This window comes from Cibotium barometz, chromosome 20 (genome assembly GCF_041138505.1).
Source record: "Cibotium barometz isolate CiBa-2024 chromosome 20, ASM4113850v1, whole genome shotgun sequence".
NCBI lineage: Eukaryota > Viridiplantae > Streptophyta > Polypodiopsida > Cyatheales > Cibotiaceae > Cibotium > Cibotium barometz.
In genome coordinates this window covers 35,476,798-35,502,297 of record NC_141065.1, presented here as the reverse complement: position 1 = coordinate 35,502,297, position 25,500 = coordinate 35,476,798, and the positions used below count along the sequence as shown (strand labels likewise).

Sequence of the window (25,500 nt, the reverse complement as noted above, 5' to 3'; positions counted from 1 at the left end):
CAAATAAAAATAAAATTCTTTATGCATCTATTTATGCATAAAATCAAAATTGATAAGAATAACTCTTTTGGAATAAAAATAAAATTCTTTATGCATTTCTATGCATAAAATCAAAATTGATGAAAATAACTCTTTTGAATCAAAATTAAAATTCTCTATGCATCTTTCTATGCATAAAATCAAAATTGATGGGAATAACACTTTTGGATTAAAATAAATTCTTTATGCATCTTTCCATGCATAAATCCAATCTAGTAGGAATTACACTTTTAGAATAAAAGAATTTCTCTTATGCATCTAATTTATGCATAAAATCCATTTATGATGAAAATCACGCTTTTAATATAAAAAAATCTTTTGTGCATATGTTTATGCATACAAATCATTTATGATGAAAATCACTGTTTTAATATAAAAGAATTTCTTTTATGCATCCATTTATGCATAAAAATTATTTATGATGAAAATCACACTTTTAATATAAAAAAATATCTTTTATGCATATGTTTATGCATACAAATCATTTATGATGAAAATCACTCTTTTAATATAAAAGAATTAGATGTGGATGTGGATATATGAATGTGAATGTGGATGTGGATGTATGGATGTGGAATGTGGATATGGATGTATGGATGTGAATGTGGGATGTGGAAATGGATGTATGCATGTGGATGTGGATGTGGATATGGATGTATGAATGTAGATGTGGATGTAGATGTATGAATGTGAATGTGGATATGGATGTATGAATGTGGAATGTGAAAATGGATGTATGGATGTGAATGTGGATGTGGATGTGGATGTATGTAGATGTGGATGTGGATGTATGAATGTGAATGTGGATATGGATGTATGGATGTGAATCACTACTACATGTTAGCCTAATACCGGTGCTTATACCGACGTCATTCAATGGGGTCTAAAAAAGCCCCGTCTCATTGGTATAAACGCCGATATAAGCGCCGGAACCACAGCGTCGGTATAAGCGTAGGGTAACAATACCGGCGCCTATACCGGTGTCTATACCGACGCTCACCGGGGATAATACCGATGTCTATTCCGACGTCTATACTGGTGCATATACCGGGGTGTATACCGGGGTGTATACCGGGCTCTATACCGACGGCAATACTGAGAGATATACCAATGAATATACCGACGCAAGTACCGGGGAATATACCGACGCTGTACCAGAAATTTTTTTTGGTCAGAATAGTGCTGCCTGGCTGCCTGCAATGAACAGGATCAACAACAGCAAACAGACAGCACCATTTTGTCTAAAATAGAGCACAAAAACAACCGTGCTCGTTTTTTTATTTTCTTGATCGACAAACAAGAAATTAAATTAAACATTAATACTCAAGAATGTTTTGATCATATACCATTAGTTTGAAGGTCATCTTACATCATGGTAATGCCTCCCAATTGACGGTCTCTCCTTCTTCTTCAAGCATCTCAAATAAGCCACAAGGCCATGTTTGTGAGCGTACTTCTCCTCTCGCCTACTTGGTGGGCGATTCATGGCCAACTCCTGCACAAACGATTAACAATTATAACTTTTAGAAATCAACATTTAGCCCACATACATACATTTACATAAATAAAATTGCTACAAATACTTACGAATTCATGGCGCATGGTTTCGTAACCACCACTCCCAAGATGAGAAGTCCCTACTGTTTGGAGTCTTGCCCTTGCTGCCTCTCTTTGTTGTTGAAACCTCTCTGGTGTCTTGGTGAGCTTCTGAGTAATGGCTGCCCACTCCCTGTCATCTAGCCAAACAGGTTTCTCTTTCCCCTCTCTAAATGCGTCCCTCGCCTCTGACCTACGATGCCCCATCAAAATGCGAGCTGTATACTGTATCCACTCATTAGAGACGACATTCATAGGGTCAGATGGCTGAAACTCTTGCTTTATCTTTGTATTTATATAGTTTTTCTTCCCCTTATCTTGCTGATCCCATTTAGTCATGACAGAGTCGTGAAACTGTATAGTGCACAATTGTCGAATGCGTGTCTTCATTGCCTTCCCTGCACTATCCATTATTGGTGCCCCATCCCTAATTGTGTAAATCTTGCTGTTGTCATGGTCATGTGCACCCCAAGGAGTGGAAGGTGACCCTATGGGTGTGCTATCAACAGATGAGAGCGAAGGACGACGCTCACGTGGTGGTGGTGTCACAGCATCTGTGGCACTACCACCACAACAACCTCCCCCTGAAGACCTACTACGTGAGCGCCGTCTATGTGAAGAGGTGGTAGATCGAGCTGTAAGAGGAGTGCAAGGCTGTGTGGTATGAGGTGTGGGAGCTGCTGTCGTACCCACGGGTGTGGGAACTGGCGCAGGGAAGCTAGATGGTGAGGTAGATGTCCCTGCTCCAGAACCCCAATAACTCTGAGCCATGGCTCTCTGCTCTGGAGTCATGGACGAAAGAAAACCATATAACTGCTGGGGACTCATGCCCTGCGGTGTAGGATTAAATGAGAAATCAGGACTGTAGTCGTAGGGCGGTGAGTCACCCATGGCCTGTTGGACAAAAAACCATATGACAAACTTGTGCGAAATGAAAATTACACGGTAAACAATGAAAGAACCATATGACAAACATTAACAATGATAAACAACATTGGTAAAACTATATCAACTTGCTCCTACAGTAGTGATTATGATGGTAAACATTAACAATGGTAAACAATGAAAGGACCTTCAATGTCATAAAACCATTACAAATATGTCCTTATTATTTGCATAATCATTAAGATACATCATTTTAAAAATCATTATCTATTCTATCATCCTCATTAAGATCAGTAGCCCCAAAGAGATCTATGTCTATGTACATTTCAGCATCCTCATCATTAAAAGTCCCTTGATGAAGGATGTCTTCATCATCTATGTCTTCTTCCTCAACATGTTTTTCAGCTTCCTTGGTTTGCACCTCTTCATTTGGATCTTGCTCTAGTTGCTCCTCTTCATTTGCTTGCTCCTCTTCATTGTTGATATCGGCTTGTTCTTGTTGCTCTCCACCACCCTGTGCATCCACATCACTTTGTTGTAGCTCAAATTCTTCAAAAATTTGCTTGCTGCGGGGGGCGACTTGAACCACAAACAGCCAGCGTGGATCTTTTGGATCCGCTTTAAAGACAACCTGCTCACAATGCTCTGGGCGCACAAAAGTATCTTGCTGATCGGTCCATATCTTTGTGGAGTCCACTTGGATGAGGCCACTCTTGTCTCTATGTACAGTTGCATGTGGCCCATTCATGATTACCTTGAACCACTTCACATCAAAGATAAACAACTCAAAACTTCTGAAGCCAACCTTTAATATATCTTGAATGGTTCCAAAGTAATCAAGCATTCCAGTAATTGTGTTATCATCACTTGCACTTGCACGACTTTCTTGAACAAACTGTGCTGTGACACCACAATCAAAGGTTGCTCTTCTTTGGTCTATTCGTTCTACTCGAAAATGACGTCCATGTGACCAAAACGCCCCATATTTGTGATACTACAAATAGCACAAAAAGATTGTTGATGGAGAATCAAACACTGAGACATGTAGAGAAAAAAGAGAGAGACATGTAGAACTTAAACACTTACATGCCAATCGTATCCTTTTGTAAGCTCCTCCTCCTCCTCTGTTATAGTTAAACCAGCACGTTTGGCTTCTAAAATTGTAGCTTCTAGCCATCTACCTGTGGGAAAGTCCGGAAGAGCTTGCATACCTTCTGGATATGGGAGATTTCTTGTAGTGCGATTCCTTCTGAAACTTAAACGATCTTGTACTCGTTGTCGCTTGAGAGCTTCATATGTCTCAATCCACTTCTCCATTACATGAGAGTTCAAGATGCAAAATTTGTTGATTTTTTCCCTCAAATTGTTATCCATCTTTCTCTTTAATGCCTTGGCCTTGAGGTTCCTCACCAATGACTCGCATGTTAGACTCTTGAGACCATAGTCGAGGTATCTCTGGATCTGAGGAACTTAAATATTCAGTGATGTAAACAAGGGACTCTTGTATCAGCCACCCTTCTGACATACTACCCTCTGGGTGAGCCATTTGGCGAACAAATCCCTTTAATGTCTTCATAAACCTCTCCAAAAAGAACATCCATCTTGAATGGACTGTTCCAGCAACTGTAACCTCATCTACAACATGAACTAGCAGATGCATTTGGATTGTTAATAAACTTGTAGGAAAAAACTTCTCTACCATGCAGACTGCCTCTATGGAGTTTAAACGCACTGTCTCCAAAGTGTCTCTCTTTATCTCTTTTGAAGAAATCCAGTGCACCAATGTGCCAATCTTATAGATAGTAGCTCTAATGTCTTCAGTGAGGCAATCTTTTATTGCTATGGGTAGCACAAATTGTAGAAACTTGTGCCAATCATGACTCTTGAGGCCACTAAGATCATCATCCTTTGTAAATGCACTTTTCAAGCGATGCATACAACCTGTAGGAGTCCGAAACTCTGAAATTGTCCTCTTGACTTGTTGTTCCTCCATCTTGCTAAAAACCCATGGGGCTCTTGGAAGTAGCACCTTTCCATTGGGTCTAGTGCGAGCCCACAACTCTTGCATGCAACCAATCTCTTCCAAGTCATCCCTTTGGCCTTTAGTCTCCTTTTTTCCTGTCATGGTCTTCCACAGAATGTCAGCTACATTCTTGAAAATATGCATCGGGTCAAGCAAATGGTTTATAAGGAGATCACCCCAATAGGGGAGTTGGTGAAAGATAGAGAGCCTCTTCATCCCAGGACATGCCAAGTTGCCACATTCCTCCCATTTGATCTTCCAATCGCTTGCCTTCATCAATGCACTTGGAGGAGGTCTTCCTAGATTACCATCCCGCAATTCATGATTTTCTGGAAGATACCTAACATGTCCTTGGTAGACATTCTTTTGTAATGCTTTTGAGTATCTTGAATCAAGTCGAGGACCACATACAGGACATGCATTGTAACCCGATATAGACAAACCTGAGCATTCTCCATAGCCACGCCAATCATGCATTGTCCACATGAGAATACCTTGCACAGTTGTAAGTCTTTGGCCACTCTGCTGCTTTGACATGTCCTTCACTTCAATTCCGTTCCACAAGGTGCGTAACTCATCAATAAGTGGTGCCAAATATACATTCATGTTCTTCACCTTATACTTTCCTGGAACTATTAATGAGAGCAACAAATGATCTTTCTTTATTGCTAACCATGGCGGAAGATTATTCACAAGGCAAACAGGCCATGTGCTCCATGAAGAGCTCCTTAAACCAAAAGGGTTTACACCATCCATTGCTAGGCCAAGACGGAGGTTTCGAGGTTCTTCCCTAAAAGCCGGCCATTTCTCTTCAATGTGTCTCCATGCGGGTGAGTCAGCAGGCACACGCATCACTTCATCTGTGGATCGAGTTGTGGCATGCCATGTCATCAAGCTTGCTATAGATTTGCACTTGAACATGCTTTTTATTCTTGGGATGATTGGAAAGTGCCTGAGAACCTTTACAGGGACAGCTTCCCCCTGAACATCTTCTCTATATCTGTTAGAGCCACAATGGGGACATTCTTGCAAATGCTCATATTCATGGCGGAAGAGGCAACAATCATTGCGACAAGCATGAATATTATTGTAATCCATGCCTATGGATTTCAATAACTTCTTGGCATCTGCATGAGATGGAGGCATCTCGTTGCCAGGGGGCAATATCTGGTCTTTCAAAAGCCTGCAAGTATGGCAATATCTGATTGTTACTATTAAGATTTTCTCAAATACAAGTTGATAATTTATCATTTCAACAGTAGGTGTAATCTCCAAAAAAAGTCCTTAAGTGGCTGCTGGTATGGCTGCCGTGTAGAGATCTGCAGGTGAAGTGCAGCTAGGCGCAGCTAGGCGTAGCCGGGAGAGCACGAGGACAGGGGGCCCGTGTGTTTTGTGTGGGGCGCTGCAGCAAAGCGGAAGACAGTAAAGTGGGGAGGCCACCTCTGTGTGCGCCTGACAGCAGGTGTAGAGCGGGGAGGGCTCTTGGGCGCTACAGTAGGTGTTTCAGAGGAAGGCGCAGCTTGGGTTTGAAGGGACGTCAACTGTGCAGGAGGCTCTGGGGTTCGCGAGAGAAGCTGCCTGGCGAGGGACGTCGATTGGTCTGAAGGTTGGTGTGACGGGCTGCAGGCGTGAGAAGAGGTAGGTGCAGAGAAGACTCCCGTGCGAAGGGAAGAGATCCAGTTGTAGAAGCCGACGGGCTGGTCACAGAGGGTGCTGGCGTTAAAGGCAAAGGCTGGCGAACACAGAAGGAGAGAAGGTGACTGGCGAGGAAGGCCGCCTATGGGTTGATGGGCGCAGTGGTTGGCGCAGAGCAAAGTGTGAAGAGGTTGCTGCTGGCGAAAGGCAAAACGCAAGTGGTTGGCGCAGAGTTGTGGAAGTTCTTGTGAAGTGCAGCAAAGAAGTGTGGAGAGTGTGCGCAGCTGACAGGCTAGCGCAAACCTGTAGGCTTGTGATGGGTAGCGAGAATAGAGCTTGGATGGAAGACAAAGGGCCGTTTTGTGTGTGAGTAGGTTTATCTACAACCGCAAGAGAAGCAAGGGCGGCTGGTAGCACAAGAGTTGGAGGTCCGCTAAAGAGCTGGGAGCCTTTGAGTGCAGACAGAGCTGGCGACGAATTAAAGGAGCCGCCTTGGTATTGTTGGCTTTGGGCTGGCTATTGGGTAGGCGACATAGAGTGCTTTGCTTTGGGGATTGGTAGTATGCTGGTGGTATAGCAGAGGGATCTTTAGCTGAAGTGAAGTGCAGAGAACGAGGAGGGCTGCTGCAGAGAAGCAAGAGCGAAGGGATTCGGAGCGACCAGGAGCTGGAGCGGGCTGATTTGGAGTGGGTGTTGATAAAGCTGGTGTCTTCGATATCTCGGATATCCAATTCTATAAAGGTCAAGGTCCCTTCTGAAATATGAGTCTTGTTCATGCTCTTTGGTCTGGTGTTCTGGTGTGTTTGCATGCGTGTGTGGAAGTGTGGCATGCTATAAGGGCGTAGACAGCTCAACCGCTTCCGTGCCATCACTTTTTGGTGCCCTCACTGAGGAGCAGATTTCCTCTGGTTTGTGAAAGGGAACAGGGGCTGTGTGAAGAAAGTTTTGGAAATGGCTCAAGATTTTCTGGAGTATTGGGGATTGCCACAGGAGAATGCAACCAGGTTTCTGGAGAAGATGGAGTTTACAGCTTTGATGAAAGACAGGGCAACCCCGGAGATCCTTTCTCGGATTTTGACTTATTGCTTGCAGGGTGATGCAAAAGTATGGCTACAGATGTTTGTGACTGCACACAGGAATGTTCATCGACAAGATCCTGAGTACCGTGTAGTCAGAGCTGCATTTTTGGCACAGTTTGTCCATGTGAAGAGTCCGAATGAAGTGTGGAAGGAGTTGTGTAACATTCAGCAGAAGGACGATCAAGATGTGGATCAGTATTTGATAGAGTTTGGTAGACTGTGGAGTCTATAGTGTGAGGCTCTGATTCCTGAAGTACCCCCGCAGATGATAAAGAGAGAGTGGTTTGTGGCTGGTTTGGAGCCAACAATCCGTCTGAAGGTGGAGCTGAAGAACCTGGATAGCTTTGAGGAGGCTGTCAGAGCTGCTCGTGAGAAGGAGTGGAAGGCGAAGCGTTTGAGGCAGTTGGGAATGCAGGAAGAGCCGAAGAGGTTTGTGAAGGTGCCACAGATTGAGAGTATGCATCCTGGAAGAAAAGCTGCTGTTGTTCCTAAACAGGAGGATTCTTTGAAGAGGGAGGTTCATGATGCAGTGGAGCTCATGAAGTCTTTAAGCGTGAATTGGATAGAGTCTGCAGGAAGAGGAAGAGGCATAAGTGATATGGGAAGGAAGACTGATGCATCATCTGGTTTTGGAGGAAATTTAGCAGATATTGGAAGAGGGAGAGGGTATCCGTGTGATGTGCAATGCCGGAATTGTGGTGAGTGGGGTCATATTAGTCTGCAATGTGAGAGACCAGCCAAAGCTAATGGTGGCATATATCAATTGTCTTTGGGAATGAATGATAGGGTGAGTGGCCCTAGTATGCAGATGAGGAATACAATTCAGCCCAATGTTTGTGAAGCCCATGAGGTCACTTTTGTAGAACAGGATATGAGACAGATGAATTTGTTGGAGATGGAGAAGGATGAGGTTTCTGGAATCAGCCCTGAAGAGCTTTCAGGAGATGAGGAGGAGAAGGATGGAAGAATTGATGATGCTGTGGATTGTGAAAGTAATGCTAGTGCTGTGGAGCCTGATGAGTTTGAGTATGGATATGACTTGGGTGATCTCTTTGATTCAGAGAAGAGTAATGACTTGCACGTGCCAGTACTTCAGCCAGTCAAGGTGGAGTGTGATGATCAAGGTGTTACTAGTGAAGATACTATGGATGGAGTGCATATGGATGATCCGGGTGATGAGTTGGATATAGCAGCCAGTGAGAGTGTGGATGGTGAGCTGGACAGTGTACTTGATAGTGCACTAGTAGATGATCTGTTGAAGTTGGCTTCCTTGGAGAAGGAAACAGATACTTGCATGCCAGTTGTGCAGCAGGAAGAGAGTGATGGTATGACTGATGGTGAGCTGGATGCTCCTTTGGTTGATGGTGTGATAGATTTTGGATGTGCGGATGCTGATCAAAAGGTGTGTGTTCCTTGTCATGCCCAAGAGAATGAGTTGGTTTTGCGAGTGGTGAGGATGCATGTGAGACTATTGTTGTTGGTCAGGGGGGGGAGTGAAGGTGAGGAGTGGTGGTCTCCGTCATCACGAGGATATGTGAGCTGGTCTGGAGGAAGAAGTGCAACAGTAGGTTGAAGAACCAAGGGGGTTGCTGAAAATGGAAGGCTATGACAGGGTGTATCAATGGCTGTTTGATGGAGAAAGATGCTTGAAGGATTGGAAGGCAGATGCACCGAGGTTTTTGTTTGATCCAGGGGGATAAATGGTTTCTGTTAGTGCAGCTGTTGGACATAAATGTCTCAGCAGAAAAAAGGGGGTTGCTAAATATGTGTGGCTAAAAATAGAGGCTGATAATGTGTGCATACGTGTACATGGCGTGTGTGAAGGTTTTACTTTTGAGGGCGTTGCCAGGTGTACAGGGTGGACGGTATTGGTTTTGAGCCTGTTGCAGGCCTGTCGGGTGAGAGGTCAGATGATGGAGATGATGTCAGCTGCTCGGATGTCTGGATATGTGTATGCGTCTCCAAGGATAAGCGGTCGGGCACTCGCGGTTGAAATAGAAGTTGTATGGAAGGCACGGGCAATTAGGAAAGAGGGGCCAAGGTTGCCTTTGTTTGGGTGTGAAAGGAACATGGTGGCCTTTCGCTTCAAAATAAATAAAAATAAAATGAGAATAACGTGGCCATAGGAGGGAGAGCTACGTGGAAAAGTGAGTGGTGGCTAGCGCACAGTCCAGAAGCACGAAGAGGTGGCGGGTGAGTCGGCGCAGAAAAAAGGAAGTGAGGGGATGGTGATTCTGTTGGGTGCCGAATACAGGAAGGGGTTGTGTAGAGAGCTGGGAGACTCTCTGGGGCCTCGGGAGCGTGCATGCGTGGCTGTTGGTATGGCTGCCGTGTAGAGATCTGCAGGTGAAGTGCAGCTAGGCGCAGCTAGGCGCAGCCGGGAGAGCACGAGGACAGGGGGCCCGTGTGTTTTGTGTGGGGCGCTGCAGCAAAGCGGAAGACAGTAAAGTGGGGAGGCCACCTCTGTGTGCGCCTGACAGGTGTAGAGCGGGGAGGGCTCTTGGGCGCTACAGTAGGTGTTTCAGAGGAAGGCGCAACTTGGGTTTGAAGGGACGTCGACTGTGCAGGAGGCTCTGGGGTCCGCGAGAGAAGCTGCCTGGCGAGGGACGTCGATTGGTCTGAAGGTTGGTGTGACGGGCTGCAGGCGTGAGAAGAGGTAGGTGCAGAGAAGACTCCCGTGCAAAGGGAAGAGATCCAGTTGTAGAAGCCGACGGGCTGGTCACAGAGGGTGCTGGCGTTAAAGGCAAAGGCTGGCGAACACAGAAGGAGAGAAGGTGACTGGCGAGGAAGGCCGCCTATGGGTTGATGGGCGCAGTGGTGGTTGGCGCAGAGCAAAGTGTGAAGAGGTTGCTGCTGGCGAAAGGCAAAACGCGAGTGGCTGGCGCAGAGTTGTGGAAGTTCTTTTGAAGTGCAGCAAAGAAGTGTGGAGAGTGTGCGCAGCTGACAGGCTAGCACAAACCTGTAGGCTTGTGATGGGTAGCGAGAATAGAGTTTGGATGGAAGACAAAGGGCCATTTTGTGTGTGACTAGGTTCATCTACAACCGCAAGAGAAGCAAGGGCGGCTGGTAGCACAAGAGTTGGAGGTCCGCTAAAGAGCTGGGAGCCTTTGAGTGCAGACAGAGCTGGCGACGAATTAAAGGAGCCGCCTTGGTATTGTTGGCTTTGGGCTGGCTGTTGGGTAGGCGACATAGAGTGCTTTGCTTTGGGGATTGGTAGTATGCTGGTGGTATAGCAGAGGGATCTTTAGCTGAAGTGAAGTGCAGAGAACAAGGAGGGCTGCTGCAGAGAAGCAAGAGCGAAGGGACGGAGCGACCAGGAGCTGGAGCGGGCTGATTTGGAGTGGGTGTTGATAAAGCTGGTGTCTGGGATATCTCGAATATCCAATTCTGTAAAGGTCAAGGTCCCTTCTGAAATATGAGTCTTGTTTATGCTCTTTGGTCTAGTGTTCTGTGTGGAAGTGTGGCATGCTATAAGGGCGTAGACAGCTCTACCGCTTTCGTGCCATCAGCGTCGGTAAACGAAAATTTGAAAATACCCCCGCCCGACTTGTCTCCTCCAACATTACGACGGGCATACCGACGTTCGACATTTACGTCGGTATGTCCTCAAGCTCTTGTAGTGAACGTGGATGCATGGATGTAGATGCAGATATGGATGTATGTATGTGCATGTGGATGTATGAATGTGGATGTGAAAATGGACGTATGGATGTAGATGTGGATGTTGATGTGGATGTGGATGTATGCATGTGGATGTGGATGTATAAATGTATGTATGTGGATGTGGATGTATGAATGAGGATGTGAAAATGGATGTATGAATGTGGATGTTAAAATGGATGTATGGATGTAGATGTGGATGTGGATGTGGATGTATGGAAATATGTATGTGGATGTATGGAAGTATGTATGTGGATGTGGATGTATGAATGAGGATGTAAAAATGGATGTATGAATGTGAATGTGGATGTGGATATATGAATGTGGAATATGGATATGGATGTATGAATATGAATGTGGATATGGATTTATGGATGTGAATGTGAATGTGGATGTATGGATGTGGGTATGGATGTGGACGTATAGATGTAGATATGGAATGTGGATGTGGATGTAGAAATGGATGTATGGATGTGGATGTGGATGTGGATGTATGGACGTGGATCTATGAATGTGGATGTGGAAATGGATGTATGAATGTGGATGTGGATGTAGAAATGGATGTATGGATGTGGATGTGGATATGGATGTATGAATGTGGATGTGGATGTATGGATGTGGATATGGATGTGTATGTATGAATGCAGATGTGGAATTGGATGTATGATGTGGATGTACGAATGTAGATGTGTATGTAGAATAATGAATGCGAATGTGTATGTGAAATGATGTGTCATCGATATGAGTGAATGGATGAGATGTGATGACATGTGAATTGGGATGTGAATATATGATATGTGATGTGAATGAATATGAGGTGATGAGATGGAAAATGATGTGATTGGATGAGAATGAGTACACATATGAATGGAATGTGGAATAAGTAATGTGGACTGATGAGGGATAATGTGGAAAGACGAGAGTTCAATATAGAAACTGTATTTGTGACCTATTTGTAAATGACTGTTTTATGTCAAGAATGCTTGGGAAGCATTTTGACCGTCTTGTGATTAAGGTTGTGGAGACCTAACTGATAAAGCTACAACTGCTAATGGAGAGTCAATGGAGGACGTCTCGCGTAGCAAGGTCGGCCGCCAGCCTCAGTTTAAATGGTGAGCTTCCGATACGGTGGATGAGGGACCAAGGAAGCGGCCTATGAGTGAAGCGCTAGGTGACCTGCGAAGGATCCTAGAGGGTGCTGACCATACGGTGCTCGGGCTCTGGGTCGTCGAAGATACCCACACATGAGTCGTGGAAGATATTGGAACAAGGAGTAAGAGTTGTTTTCTGAAACCGAGTATGGATTTGGTTGATTGACCTTGCAGGTCCTCAACTGATGAGTCCATAGCTCTCTTATATGGATCTGTTGGTGGTTGATCTTGCTGATCTTCAATGAGGATTCCATCTTGATTTTTGTAAGTGATTATTGCCGGGTACTATGAGCTAGGAACTATTGAAAAGGCCCCTGAGTGGACAGGTGGTGAGTGTTCTGGTTGCCAATGATGTCATAGATACTCCGATGAAGGAATGATTAGAAATTAAGATTCAACCGAATACTTGGAAATTTATGATCAGTAACACTATGTTTTCATTAAATGTCTGAATTAAATACATTTGAATCTAGGAAAAAGGCAATTTCATATTGGGTGTGTAAGTGGTGTGACTGGAGTTAAATTTGCTTGAAAATCCGCCTAGGGGACCTGGGAACTCTTTTCCTTGGTACCCGAGACAAAACCTAACCAAATTCCTAATTGGATCCCATCACTACAGTGGTTGGGCGGTTGGCTAACCCATGGGACTGGATGGGGTTAGGCTGGACTGATGGATCCGTAAATCGAGACTCAATTTCTGTTTATTTCGATAGATGAAGTAAATCCCGGACAAAAATTGTTCTATGGAAAAGAATCAACGGCTGTGCCTCTCAATGAGGAAAAAAGCGTTGGTCTCTATGATCCAAGTACAGTCTTTTTCCCTGATCTGACTATGGGACTTACGGGTTCGGTCTAATGAGCTCAGTTAGTTAAGGCTTTTGACTACATTAGGGAAAAGTTATCCTGGTGGAATCGCCCGTGCTTTCCGGACAAAGGAAGTTTTTTTTGGTTCGGTTTTGGAAAAACCGATGGATTAGTCTCTTGTTCGGATATCCGTGGGCGAGGCCCCGAGTGTGGGACCTTGCCCCGTGCAAGAAGTGCTACTTCCGCTACTAGCACCCTTGAAATTGTTGCGCGGTGGGGATAGGGATCTCACTCTCTCTCTCTCTCTCTCTCTCTCTCTCTCTCTCTCTCTACTATGCTTAGACCTGTAACTTATTCATGCCTCATTCTCTCTCTCCAATTATTGCAGCATAAGCAACCATGGAGGGTAGTGCATCTTCGTTGAGGAGAAGGCCAAGAGACATAGTAGAGTATATCCTCATGCACAATGTGAGAGATGTGGTTCACAATGTCTCAGCTCTATCGCGAAGTGTTGTAGGCTTGGGCCAGCATGCACCTATCCAGAGCATGATGCTTGGCTTGGGATGCAGTTTTAGATTGGGTCTATTTGCAACCCAATACCACTAGAGTGTTGGATATGATAATTCAACTATGAAGAATGATTAAAACATACTCAAGGTGGATCAAAGCATGTACAAAACATCATGAATATGAGGGACAAAAACTAGTATATGTAAAAAATTACTTTGAGATTAACACAAGAAGACACTAATTATGATTAGGCATGAACCAAACTTACATAATCACTTGATCACGACTTGTACCTTATTTAGAGACTCCTCTACCCTATTTTTAGTTGCATGAGTTGCATGAACCATATGCACCAACCATTTGTAGACTTTACACCAACCACTGACCACTAGCCTAACCACCACATATTAAATTGGACTAAGGAGTTGGGATTACATTTATCCAACAATCCCCCCTTAAGACCAACTTCTTATAAGAACATGAACCAAGTCTAACATACCTCCTTGACACAATGAGTAAGAGTCCCCCCTTAACAACAACATAGGGTGGTGTACTCTCCTCTACAACTCGTCAAGTTGGAACAACATAAGTCTTGACTCAACCACATACATGATATAATTTAAAAAGCATAATCATCATCTACATCTTTTATACTAAGACTAGAACAAAGATTTGTTTCTTCCTGTTGATTGACTTCTTCAACCACATGTGCCTTTGCTAGCTTTTGATCTTTTTGGTAGCACTTTGAAGATGGATGATTCGTCTTTCAACAATACTCACAAGGATGTTTGGAGAAACAATCCTTAGTAAGATGATTTGTACGACCACAAATAGTACACTTTTTCTTTGCCGATGTTGAAGTAATAGCATATGCATAAGGATCTATCACATCCTTTGTAATCTTCTTGTCTTCTTCCTGCAAAGAATTTATGATACTTTCAAAGGAAGGGACTGGCTCCTTCTCTTTAAGTACCGTCACAATTTGCCTAAAGCTTGAAGTTAAACTTTTAAGCAGAATAGCAATAACATCCTCTTCACGAACAGGAGACTTAACATAAAACCTGTTTATCACAGCTGTTAAATTTTCATTACTCTCCATGGTTAGATCAAAGAGTTGCATCTTCAAACTGATCTTGGAATGCTTTGCCTTTGCACCAAAAGTACATTCTAGTAATTCCCAAGCTTCCATATAGCTGACTCAACATTATCAATATAATGAATAAAATCATCTTCTAAAGCAGTAATGATAATACCAAGTGCTTGCTCATCTTTTGCTTGAAGTGCAGCCGTTGTAGCTCTTGTAACTGCAGCAGAAATACCTGCTTCATCATCAGAAAGTGGCTTGACCGTACTCCACAGATTTTTCTTATGAGGTAGCCCTTCACCTTGATTTGCCAGGTATGAAACCCAGTTTCGTTGAATTTGTCGGGGAGTTTGGAGCTCATGATGATGAAATATGATGCTTGATGTTGATAACTTTCTCATGTAGATGATTTAAGCCCAAATAATAAAAATATCATCAATATAAATCAAAATAAGAATCACCATGTTGTTGGAGCAAAAAAGGCAAAAAATAGGTGACTGGAAAAACGACGCGTACAGTTGCTCCAGTGAACCAAATACTTCAAGATTTGGTATGCTGAATCCTCACATAATGGAATTAAAGCACCTAAGAGGAATTAGGCTAATTCGTAGAGACGACGTCGAATGAATCGAATTAGCAGAAAATGGGCTGTTGTGATGGCGATGAGAAATTCGCAAAGTAGCGATGAAATTGGGCTGTGAGCTGCATTTTAGGGCAAGCGTGGGAGCAAATCAAGAAGGCTATATCAAAGTCTTGGAATATAATCACCTCAGATGCAAGCATGGAAGAAATCTACAACATGCTATCCAAACAGAGAAAAACTAGCTATGGTGATTAAGAGATAGATTAGGGTTTTTGCTAATCGACTAAACCTAATTGGGTCATGCTTTGATACCAAATGTTGGATATGATAATTCAACTATGAAGAATGATCAAAACATACTCAAGGTGGATCAAAGCATGTACAAAACTTCATGAATATGAGGGACAAAAACTAGTATATGCAGAAAATTGCTTTGAGATTAACACAAGAAGACACTAATTGTGATTAGGCATGAACCAAACTTACATAATCACTTGATCACGACTTGTACCTTATTTAGAGACTCCTCTACCCTATTTTTAGTTGCATGAGTTGCATGAACCATATGCACCAACTATTTGTAGGCTTTACACCAACCACTGACCACTAGCCTAACCACCACATATTAAATTGGACTAAGGAGTTGGGATTACATTTATCCAACATAGAGACCATCGAGTTTCACATCGAGATATGGTTGAGCACCATTGAAAGGGGCTTTTACTAGGTTTCAAGGAATCAAGGCATGATGGCTTGCTGACCCTTATACAACATGTGTACTCAACAATTTCATTGTGGCCCCTGGATGGCACACTCCTCTTTTTCCTTGTAACTGTATGGATTTCTCTCTAGTCGGTTGGTTTACATGGGCTCTTGTTTTCAACCTCATTTGATGGGTTGTTTGTTTCCAAATATTTCCCTTCCAACTTCATTGAGGAGCAGCATGTATACGAAGCCTAACAAGGACATTCTATGTCATTCATAGATCATATAGGGGATGGAATACTCTCCAACATTTCCCCTTCTAACCTTGCTTGTCATAAAGTTTTCTTCTACACACAAAATTATGTAGTACCCCCACAAGCCAATGGGTTTGGTAAGCTTGAAGAAATCCCCTCCACTCCTCTCTCTAGCACTGAATGGACAACGCCTAATGTTTGGACTACGATTGCTCTTAAGGCAAAGATGGCTAGTAATATACAAGCCTCTTTGAAGTACACCAAGGCCTCAAGATTAGTGGGTCTTATGTGGGCATGCCCTATGCATGTGTTTGCTCACATGTTTCAAGCCCAAATTGAGTGCACACAAATGCCCACCATGTACATGTGCAAGGTCATGGGTGTTTAAAGATATGGTCGGTTTACTTGGCCAAGGGTGGAACCTTGTGGAGGGGGAGCACAAAGGGGAGAATTTGAAGTCATTAGGGGAAATATGGATTACAAAAAGAGTCTTATAAGGATTAGCTTAAGTTGCTAATTTTTTAGATTTAGAATGCTAAACTTGGCAGGGGACAAGCTAATGAATACCCTACTTTTAGGTCCCTTTTTAGACTAGTAACTCCTAGATCCTCTCCTGTTGTTACTCTGAGGTCCACTCACTTTTTAAAAATGTTACCACTATTTCTAGATTCTATTCTCATTTTTTATTTTTTTTTATGTGTGAGCTTCCTTGAACCACTTGCCTTTTTTATGTTCTCCCACACTTCTCTCTTCCCCAAATTTGAAAAATGTGAATAAAGGGGACCCTAAAATTAGGGTTTTCTAAAATTTTAAAATTTTTCAATCAAAAAGGGTCCCTCAATCGGTTGTATTTTTCCCTTCCTCTTTCTGAATTGAGAGAGATGATTTTTTTCAAAGAGTAGACGCATTAGAAATCATTAAATTGGAGTAATTATTAGTATCATAAATGACCTTGTAAATCTATGAGCTAGCTATTTGCACTCCTCATAATTCTTATCATCTACGTTTGTTAGATAGTAGCATTAAACAAAAAAATCCTTTTGAATTCATATGTGTGCTACTAGAAAGTATTTGATTGATTACACACTCAAAAGAATTATCCCAATATTTTATTGATTACACACTTAAAAGAATTGTCTCTACTATGGTAAAAAATAAGGACCATTTCTTAAGCTTTAAGTGTAAAGTGTTGGGCTATTTTCTTAGGATTTTACCATTGAAGTGTAATGACGGGAAAATTTTTCACAAATGGTGAGCGACAAGTGTAGAGGCTTAGTAGGCGATTTTCTATGGATTTAAAAATATAGGTGTATACACTTATGGTCTCGAAATTTATATGAAACAATGTTCCACACATTTATTAGAACTGTAATTACTTTCCAAATTAGCTCTTGGGTTGGTCTATTATGTGACCTAAGAAAATAGAATCTCTCTCTCTTTCTCTCTGTCTGTGTCTCTATGTGCATATACCACAAACTAAGAACATTTCATAGAGTTTAGTACTTCCACACTATGATTCACAACTTGTAAAGCTTTGAAGCTACTTTTCCAATTTTCATCAAGCAAAGGTTTCAAACAATATATGACTAGGCATGTTTTCTTATGAATACTTACACAAACGATAAAATGACTCTTTTCAACCCTACAAATGATGTCCTTCCTTGTCTGCTTCCAACGTATTGTGTGCAAAAAGACAACTAGGGTAGGGTAGCCCTTTTCATAAGATTGATTATGGAAAACAAGATATCATACTGGATAAGAAAAGCATGGACATCACTCACCTTTGTCTGCTTCCAACGTATTGTGTGCAAAAAGACAACTAGGGTAGCCCTTTTCATAAGATTGATTATGGAAAACAAGATATCATACTGGATAAGAAAAGCATGGACATCACTCACCTTTGTCGTGTTAGATCTAGATCGCAAAAGAAAATCTTGTCAAACACTTGCACCTTGCAAGCGTACCACATTTGGTAAATATATACATGGTGAAAAGCACCCAATTTTGTCCAAGAAAAGTTTTCAGATGGCCTTCTTCCCTTATGAGATGCTCTCAAGCTAGCTTCCAAAATGTGAGTAGAGATTTGTGCGATGAAGAATAGATGCTCACCTTCAATTTGTTCAAATACCTTGTGGAATATCCAACTAGACACAATAAATACCTTTGCAGGTGGACCATATAGGGCATCCAGATGTAGTTTTGTATTGGAACACATGGCATGAAGACATTGTCATGTATTGCCAAGTTCTAGCAACCTATAACTCTAAATAAACACGGTTTTGAAAAAATAATGTACCACATAAATCAATGTTTGCATCACATGTATATAAAGATACGATTGTGTGTAGTAGCACTTTTCCATACACTTTACATATCTCTTAAGGTATCACCTATTCATAATGCATGTAAGATTCATTTTCTAATTAAATGATTCTTATCTGCTAACTTAATAGATCACATATGCATGAAAAGCTCCAAAAATATGACACTTCTAAGACAAAAAGGTAAAAAACTCAAAAGAAAAGCGATCAAATCAAGAAGTTCCCTAACCTTGAATAGAAGCTGATTCATAGATGAAATGGTTGAAACCTCCTCTTTAATGTTGAAACAATCACAATCTCTATAAATAAGAATGATGCTAAAATAAACCAAATTTTTAAATAGAGGCCTAAAATCAAGATTGCAAGAAAATAGTCCATACCTCTGAGGACCACCTCTTGGGTCTTGAAATGTCCCATGTCTGACATAGAAAAACCTCCCAAAACTTTAAATGTTCCCTATTATCACTACAACAGATTGAGGGTGTAGAGCAAAAATAGCAACATTTTTGTAACTATAAGGGTAGATAGATGTCGAGCTATTTTCGTTGGCTAAAAATATTATTATTTTCACTGCAACGGGTTCCCTGCTCAGCAGCAAAAATAGCAGCGATATTTTGTTGTTTCACAATGAAATATCATTGTCAAACGAGAAGCAATATTTCACTGCTATTTATGTTGCTCAACAACGAAAGTACTGCGTAGTAAAAAAAGAGCTGGGGTAGACTAGGGAGCTTGCAGAGGACTCCCCACTTTTGCCTTAGCTCTTAAAAAAAAACAAAGTCATTTTTTATGCCACAAACATAAACATAAGAAACACATAGATTGTGAAGAATGCAATTGAGCCCAAATTTTATTTTATTTCAAGAAGTGTCAAGCCTTTTTCCATATATACAAAAAATATATCAATGAAGAGGTGGCTAACTGGAATCCTCATCAGATTCTGAGTGATCATCATCATCGTCTTATTCATGCTCCTCACTTCCTTCCATCGCTTCATGCTCATAAGGATCCTCATCTTCCTCTTCCCCTTCATCCTACATACATGCCCAAGGTCAGCAAGGGTAATAAAATACAATTAGATGTAGAGAAGAGAAGGCTTTAGGCTCACTTACCTCATCTGCTTGAGTCCCCAAAATGGACTTATCCAATTGTACGCCTTGTATACGCATTCATGCCCAGAATTGTGGATGGGGGGCTCTGTATCCATAGTCGTACTCCTCCTTTTTTGGGTCATGCCAAACAACCTCTCTCTACAAAAATAATTTAAGAAAATATACAATTAGTTAAATAAAATAGTATAGTACAAAACAAAATGAAAGAGAAAAATAAATGATTACTAAAATAGGTACTTACGAAACGAGCAATATAGGAGGAATTTTCTCCCTAGATGAAGTGTGAAGACCTTGCGTAACCACTCTTAACTTGACATAAACAACATTCTAGATGGCCTACAATAATGTCCCATATCTCTATGAATAAGCTTAAACCCTAAACCCAACACCCAAGCGTTCAATAAACATGAGGTTGAATGAATCAGAGAGCTTACCTCGACAATGTTAAGCCAACCAAGAGAAAACAACAACACAAGCTTAGACAAAAAAGGCAACATGTGATAAAATGGGAAGCTTGGTGAGGTGTGAATCTTCTCTTCAATTCACTACCTAAGTTATATTGCATATTTAGTATTCTCATGTGCTCACAAGTTATGTATTGGTAAATACTACACATGATTGCTCAGTCGTATGTAGGTACATATCCTTAAAGCAGATAGATCCTACATCCAATGAGATGGCTCGTCTCAATGCTATTGATGTGGTGTGTATGATTGAGGACAACTTTTCTAAAACAATTCTCACTAGTCAATTGCATCTTGTGGTGTATTTACCCGATGAAGTGGCATTGTGTGGTGTTGTTTATGTTTGATGGATTTTTTTTCTTAAAAGGTTAATATTTAAAAGGTTAATAAAAACCTTACAGTACTTTGTGAGACAAAGAGCTAGGCCAAAAGCAAGCATGGCAGAGGGATGGTTAATGTAAAAGTATCTTGTGTATATCTCAAAACATCTATCTGGCATAGATCCTTCCATGCCACAATTGTGGAGCAATGAGGAGAATGACCGCTTAATCACTAATGTGCCTGAGGGAAAAGGAAGGCAAGGAAGATTGGATGAAGCATTACGCCCACAAGGTGAATACATTTTGCATTCTAAATAGTCCCATCATGGAGAAGTGGATTGGGAGATGCAAGGATGCAATCAATAGACAAAAGGATGAGAGAAGAGCTTTCAGAAGAGCAACGCTTGCCATTTCCACCCAGCTTAGAACCTCTACCAAACGTGATCGATATAGAATGGCTTTGTATGGAAATATCGATGGCATCGTAAAATGGAGAGATGATCACAAGAGAAGAGCATGAGTATGCAAGAGGATGTGACCCTCAAGTAAGTACATTCTTCATCTCTGTGCCACTATACCTTGTTTAATGCACTATACTAAATGTCATGCTTTTTTTAATGGTAGTACCAACTATATAATGAAATATGGTTAGAGGGAAGGTACTTTCCCATAGAGCGTGTGGATTCATTCAGAAAAACATTTGATTGTAGTGTGATGAAACTTTTGAGCAAGAAAGTCAACCTAGGAGACATGATCCCAATGGCATAGAGAACAATCTTGAGTATTGTGGAAGTATTCAAGATATTCTTGAGGTTGTATTTAGAGCATTTAGTCTATTCGTCTTTGATGTCAAATGGTTCAAGAAGGTGATGTATATAGGTGCTCAAGAAACCATGAAGAAACATCCAAATGGGTTCTTTCAAATTCATTCCACCAAGTTTTGGAATGATAAGAAAGATATTTTCCTACTACCTCAACACTATCAATAGGTTAGTAACCCAACTAATCCCAAATTAAATCTTGATATAGTATAATAAAAGTATAACCCCATTGCTGTGAGATATTAGGTTGTGTTTCATGTCGATCGAATTGATCCAAAGTGGTGGTATGTTATACAAGTTTTCCCTCATTCAAAACATATCTTTCAAGATTGAGATGTGGAGGTTGAATCTTTGGATAAGGTGCCAGTACTACCTTAAATTGACTCATTGGAAGAAGACGATGAAGAAAACATTTTGGAGAGGGCTGACCAAGAGTATGAGGAACATCAATCCAAAGAAGATAATGAGTCACTTATGAATCACGACAATGCTTCATTGGATCATGATAGTGATATTAATATGGAACCCCATCTTTTCCATTGAGCTTCCATTCGATATAGACATTGATGAAGCAACACATATGGATTTATACAAGATGGAATAGATTCATGAATTTGACAATGTTTGGCTTCTCAAAATACTTCAAATATCTTTTTTTTTTGCTCGAAACATGGCTCCAAGGGTTTTGATGGATATTTTTTAAAAACTATAAATCATTTTCTATGTGTACATTGTGACATGTTTAGCATCCAAGAACTCTCTCAAATTTTATGTAGTAAAAATAGCAGCATAATCTCGTTGTTATTTTTGTTACACAGGAGCGAAATCAAACTATAGCAGTGAAATTTCACTACTATAAGCGCTGCTAATGAGCAGCGAAAAAGCGCTGCTATGAGCACTGCTGAACAATGAATATTCATTGCTATAAGTGCTGCCCAACAATAAAATTTCATTGTTGGGCACCACTATTTTGTTGCGTGGTAGTGAGTGGGATCCCTGACATCCCAAATAAATAAACGCTGCTAGGAAACGTTGCTATGTCCCCGACACGTTATAGTGTGTTTACCATTATAAGCAGAATATCTCGTAGAATCTAATTAGAAGAGTAGAGTCATAACTGAAGTGAATGCAAGGCCTTAAGGCATGCATAACATAATGAGATGCTCAAATGAATGGATTCAGAGCTTCAATGGTTGCAAGTTTAAACTTAACCCAAGGGTATGTCAAGGTGCACATTACATAAAGAAGAGAAGGAGAAGAAACCTTTGCAAAGGTAGAATATAGAAAATATTCTATGCATTACTGATTTTGTAATATACATAGGTAAATCATGATTTCCAAGATCTAAACAAAGAAGGCCATTATAGGTGCAATAAACTCAGACATTAGGGAGTACCTACGTGACAAGAGACCATGCTAAATAGAAAACATAACTTTTGATTTTACATCTCAAGAGGTAAATTTTTTCACCCATAATTTCTCTGATCGTAAGGCAAAAGTTCTGTAAATACACTTTTGCACATACATTGAATTAGAGCCATTATTTATGAGAAAAAACTCCTATACAAAGAGGCGAAAAACATAGAGAAAGAAGGGCATAATTGAAGGACCTTGCAAAGATCTCAGGGTATACAAAATGCATAATCGTGAGCCTGTGGGAGTGAGAATCATCGTCGTCGGTCCAATTATAGTAGATCGCATGCCCAAAGAGGAAAATAATTCAAACTGTTCGCTATGTTAAAACCAAGATGAATGCGTGAAGAAGCCCTAACTTTTTAGTGCATGTAGTTTATTAGGGATTTTGGGTCTCAAAGGTCAACTTTCTAGCCACACGATGAGACCATACCTGGTGGCGATCTAATTGACATTAAACTAAGGCTAAATTAAAGGGATTTTCTCCCTCTTTATTTAGTCTGTTAAAATATTAAATATTAAACTATATGACTTTCTATATGGCTCTTCCTTTGTTATTCAAGTGTTTGATTGGGCTAAAGTAGACTCTTATGTGTGGTAGATATGTATATTATTGGTCTAAAGTTAGACTTGGATGTGTGGTAGATATGCATATTTTTGGGCGAATAAATTGTCAAAAAGAACATGAAAAATAGCCCAACCATTTCGAAACACCCTTTAAAATAGCCTTTGGGCTATAAATAGCTGCTAATTTTTACCCTCGTCTTTACTTTTGCTTTTTCCAAAGGTAGTGTTTTGCTTTTGACAAAGTTAGGGCTTTGGGTACCTTTCTTTCCATTGCACTATTGAGACTAATCTCTTTATTTCAATTGCACTTTTGAGACCAATCTCTTTTCCTTTCTGTAAAAGTAGAGTTTTGGTTACCTGGATTGTAGTTACATTGCTGAGAACAATGTTTATATTGCACAGATATGGATTTTCTTGATTTCATTATGATTAGTTTTCTATTTACTTATTTTCCTTGTGATCATGTTGGCATTAAGCTTATTATTTATTGTATCTCTCTCTATCTCTCTCTCTCTCTCTCTCTCTCTCATGCGTGTGCGTGTGCATACACACACACACACACACACACATGGAAACACAAATATAATTCACATTTTGATTTCTCGTTTTGCTTTTTCAAATCATAGCTTTTTTGGGCTTTTGTAGGTGTCAATGGAGCTTTCTTTAATCTTTCCGTGATCTCATAGTGTTTTTGTCCTTTTGTAGCTCTCATAACGTTTTTGTCCTTCTGTAGCTTTCTTTAATCTTTTCCCTAATTTCATAGCATTTTTGTAGATCAAATATGTGAAGAGAAATAGGGAGAACGGGGAGGAGATAAATGAAATATAATTCTAACATGTGCTGCTTTTTATTTAGCAAAAGGCTTACACACATACAAAAGCTCTTGTGGGTTGCATATAATGGTATGGAACATAAAAGTAGGTGGGCATTACTACAACTCCTTTACAACTTTGTAACACACCAGTAATTAACGTGAAGAAAGATATTAAAGTAACTACTATTGTTGGGATAAGTTTGCAGCACATGGGGATGCCAAGTTGACATGAAGCGAAGCTGCATCACAAGAAGTCACCAAGAAATCAGACGTGAGAAAGAAAAGTGCAAGAAGTCACCAAGAAATCAGACGTGAGAAAGAAAAGTGCTAGTTGGATAAAAAATAAGAGTAGCTGCATGGACCTAATCCGTGCCATCTAGGCTGTTAGGTCCCGTATGATGCCGGACCTACATCATGTCCCTCATCGCCGGGTCCGTCACCCCCCGCGTCGGCTCCTCCTCCTTCTTCAGGAGGGAGAGGAGCCTGACCTCCTCCCGCACCTCTTCGACCTGGCAATCCTGGATCTATTCCAGGACCAATTATGACTGTACGCCGCCCCTTACCTCCAGCCCTTCCAGCGGCCGGTCCTCCTCCTTCAGGAGGGAGAGGAACCTGACCTCCTCCCGGTCCCTCATCACCGGGTCCGTCATCCCCAGCGGCTGGTCCTGCTCCTTCAGGAGGGAGGGGAGCCTGACCTCCTCCCGGACCACTTCGACCTGGCCATCCTGGACCTATTCCAGGACCAATTATGACAGGACGCCGCCCCTTACCTCGAGCCCTTCCAGCGGCCGGTCCCCCTTTTTCAGGAGGGAGAGGAACCTGACCTCCTCCCGGACCTACATCATGTCCCTCATCGCCTGGTCCTCCTCCTTCAGGAGGGAGGGGAGCCTGACCTCCTCCCGGACCTACATCAGGTCCCTCATCACCGGGTCCGTCATCCCCAGCGGCCGGTCCTCCTCCTTCAGGAGGGAGGGGAGCCTGACCTCCTCCCGGACCTACATCAGGTCCCTCATCACCGGGTCCGTCATCCCCAGCGGCCGGTCCTCCTCCTTCAGGAGGGAGGGGAGCCTGATCTCCTCCCGGACCTGTTCGACCTGGCCGTCCTGGACCTATTCCTGGCCGTCTAGGACCTTTTCCAGGACCAACTATTCTTGAACCTTTCCCCTTACCTCCAGGCCCTTTTACTGGACCTTTGTAAATCAGACCCTCGTCCTCCTCTCTTCCATCACCTTTTGCCTGCCCAAGCTCGTTGCTGCCCACCATCACTACCACCAACAACGCCACACTCGCGACCAAGAGCATGCCTTTCACACGAGCCATTTTTTGATCTGCAAGAGAAAAAGCCCTAAGCACACTAGCGTATGCGCAAACCCATGAGCAATATCTTCCCCATTTTATAGCAGCCTTTACATCCATTTCTTTCGATAATTGTTCACCATCTCGGCATTATCGCACGAAGGTTGCACATGAGAGGTCACGCATCATCTCTTGAGCGCCCATCAATCCACTAGCTTAAAGAATTCCAGGTTTGAGTACTGAGCACTCATCAATCCACTAGCTTAGAGAATTCCAGGTTTGAGTGCGTGCGTGTTCCTCAGATTGTAAAGAATGGGAAACCCTTTACTTTGTGGAGAATTCACTAATAATTATATATTTTTTT

General features: G+C 41.8%; 1 protein-coding gene across 1 annotated transcript; it reads right to left on the bottom strand.

Annotated features, from left to right (window-relative positions):
- Positions 1–23,851: 23,851 nt before the first annotated feature.
- LOC147627819 (uncharacterized) lies at positions 23,852–25,224 on the bottom strand. Its single transcript, XM_086814790.1, has 2 exons — positions 24,203–25,224; positions 23,852–24,079 (listed from the first exon to the last, which is right to left on the bottom strand). The coding sequence occupies exon 1, from the start codon at positions 25,158–25,160 to the stop codon at positions 24,225–24,227; it is 936 nt and encodes a 311-aa protein (XP_086670916.1). The 5' UTR covers positions 25,161–25,224; the 3' UTR covers positions 23,852–24,079; positions 24,203–24,224.
- Between the last annotated feature and the right edge of the window lie 276 nt (positions 25,225–25,500).

What these genes read in the sequence shown, in the direction of transcription:
- LOC147627819 (XM_086814790.1), bottom strand. Translation starts at nt 25,160, where the DNA reads ATGGCTCGTGTGAAAGGCATGCTCTTGGTCGCGAGTGTGGCGTTGTTG.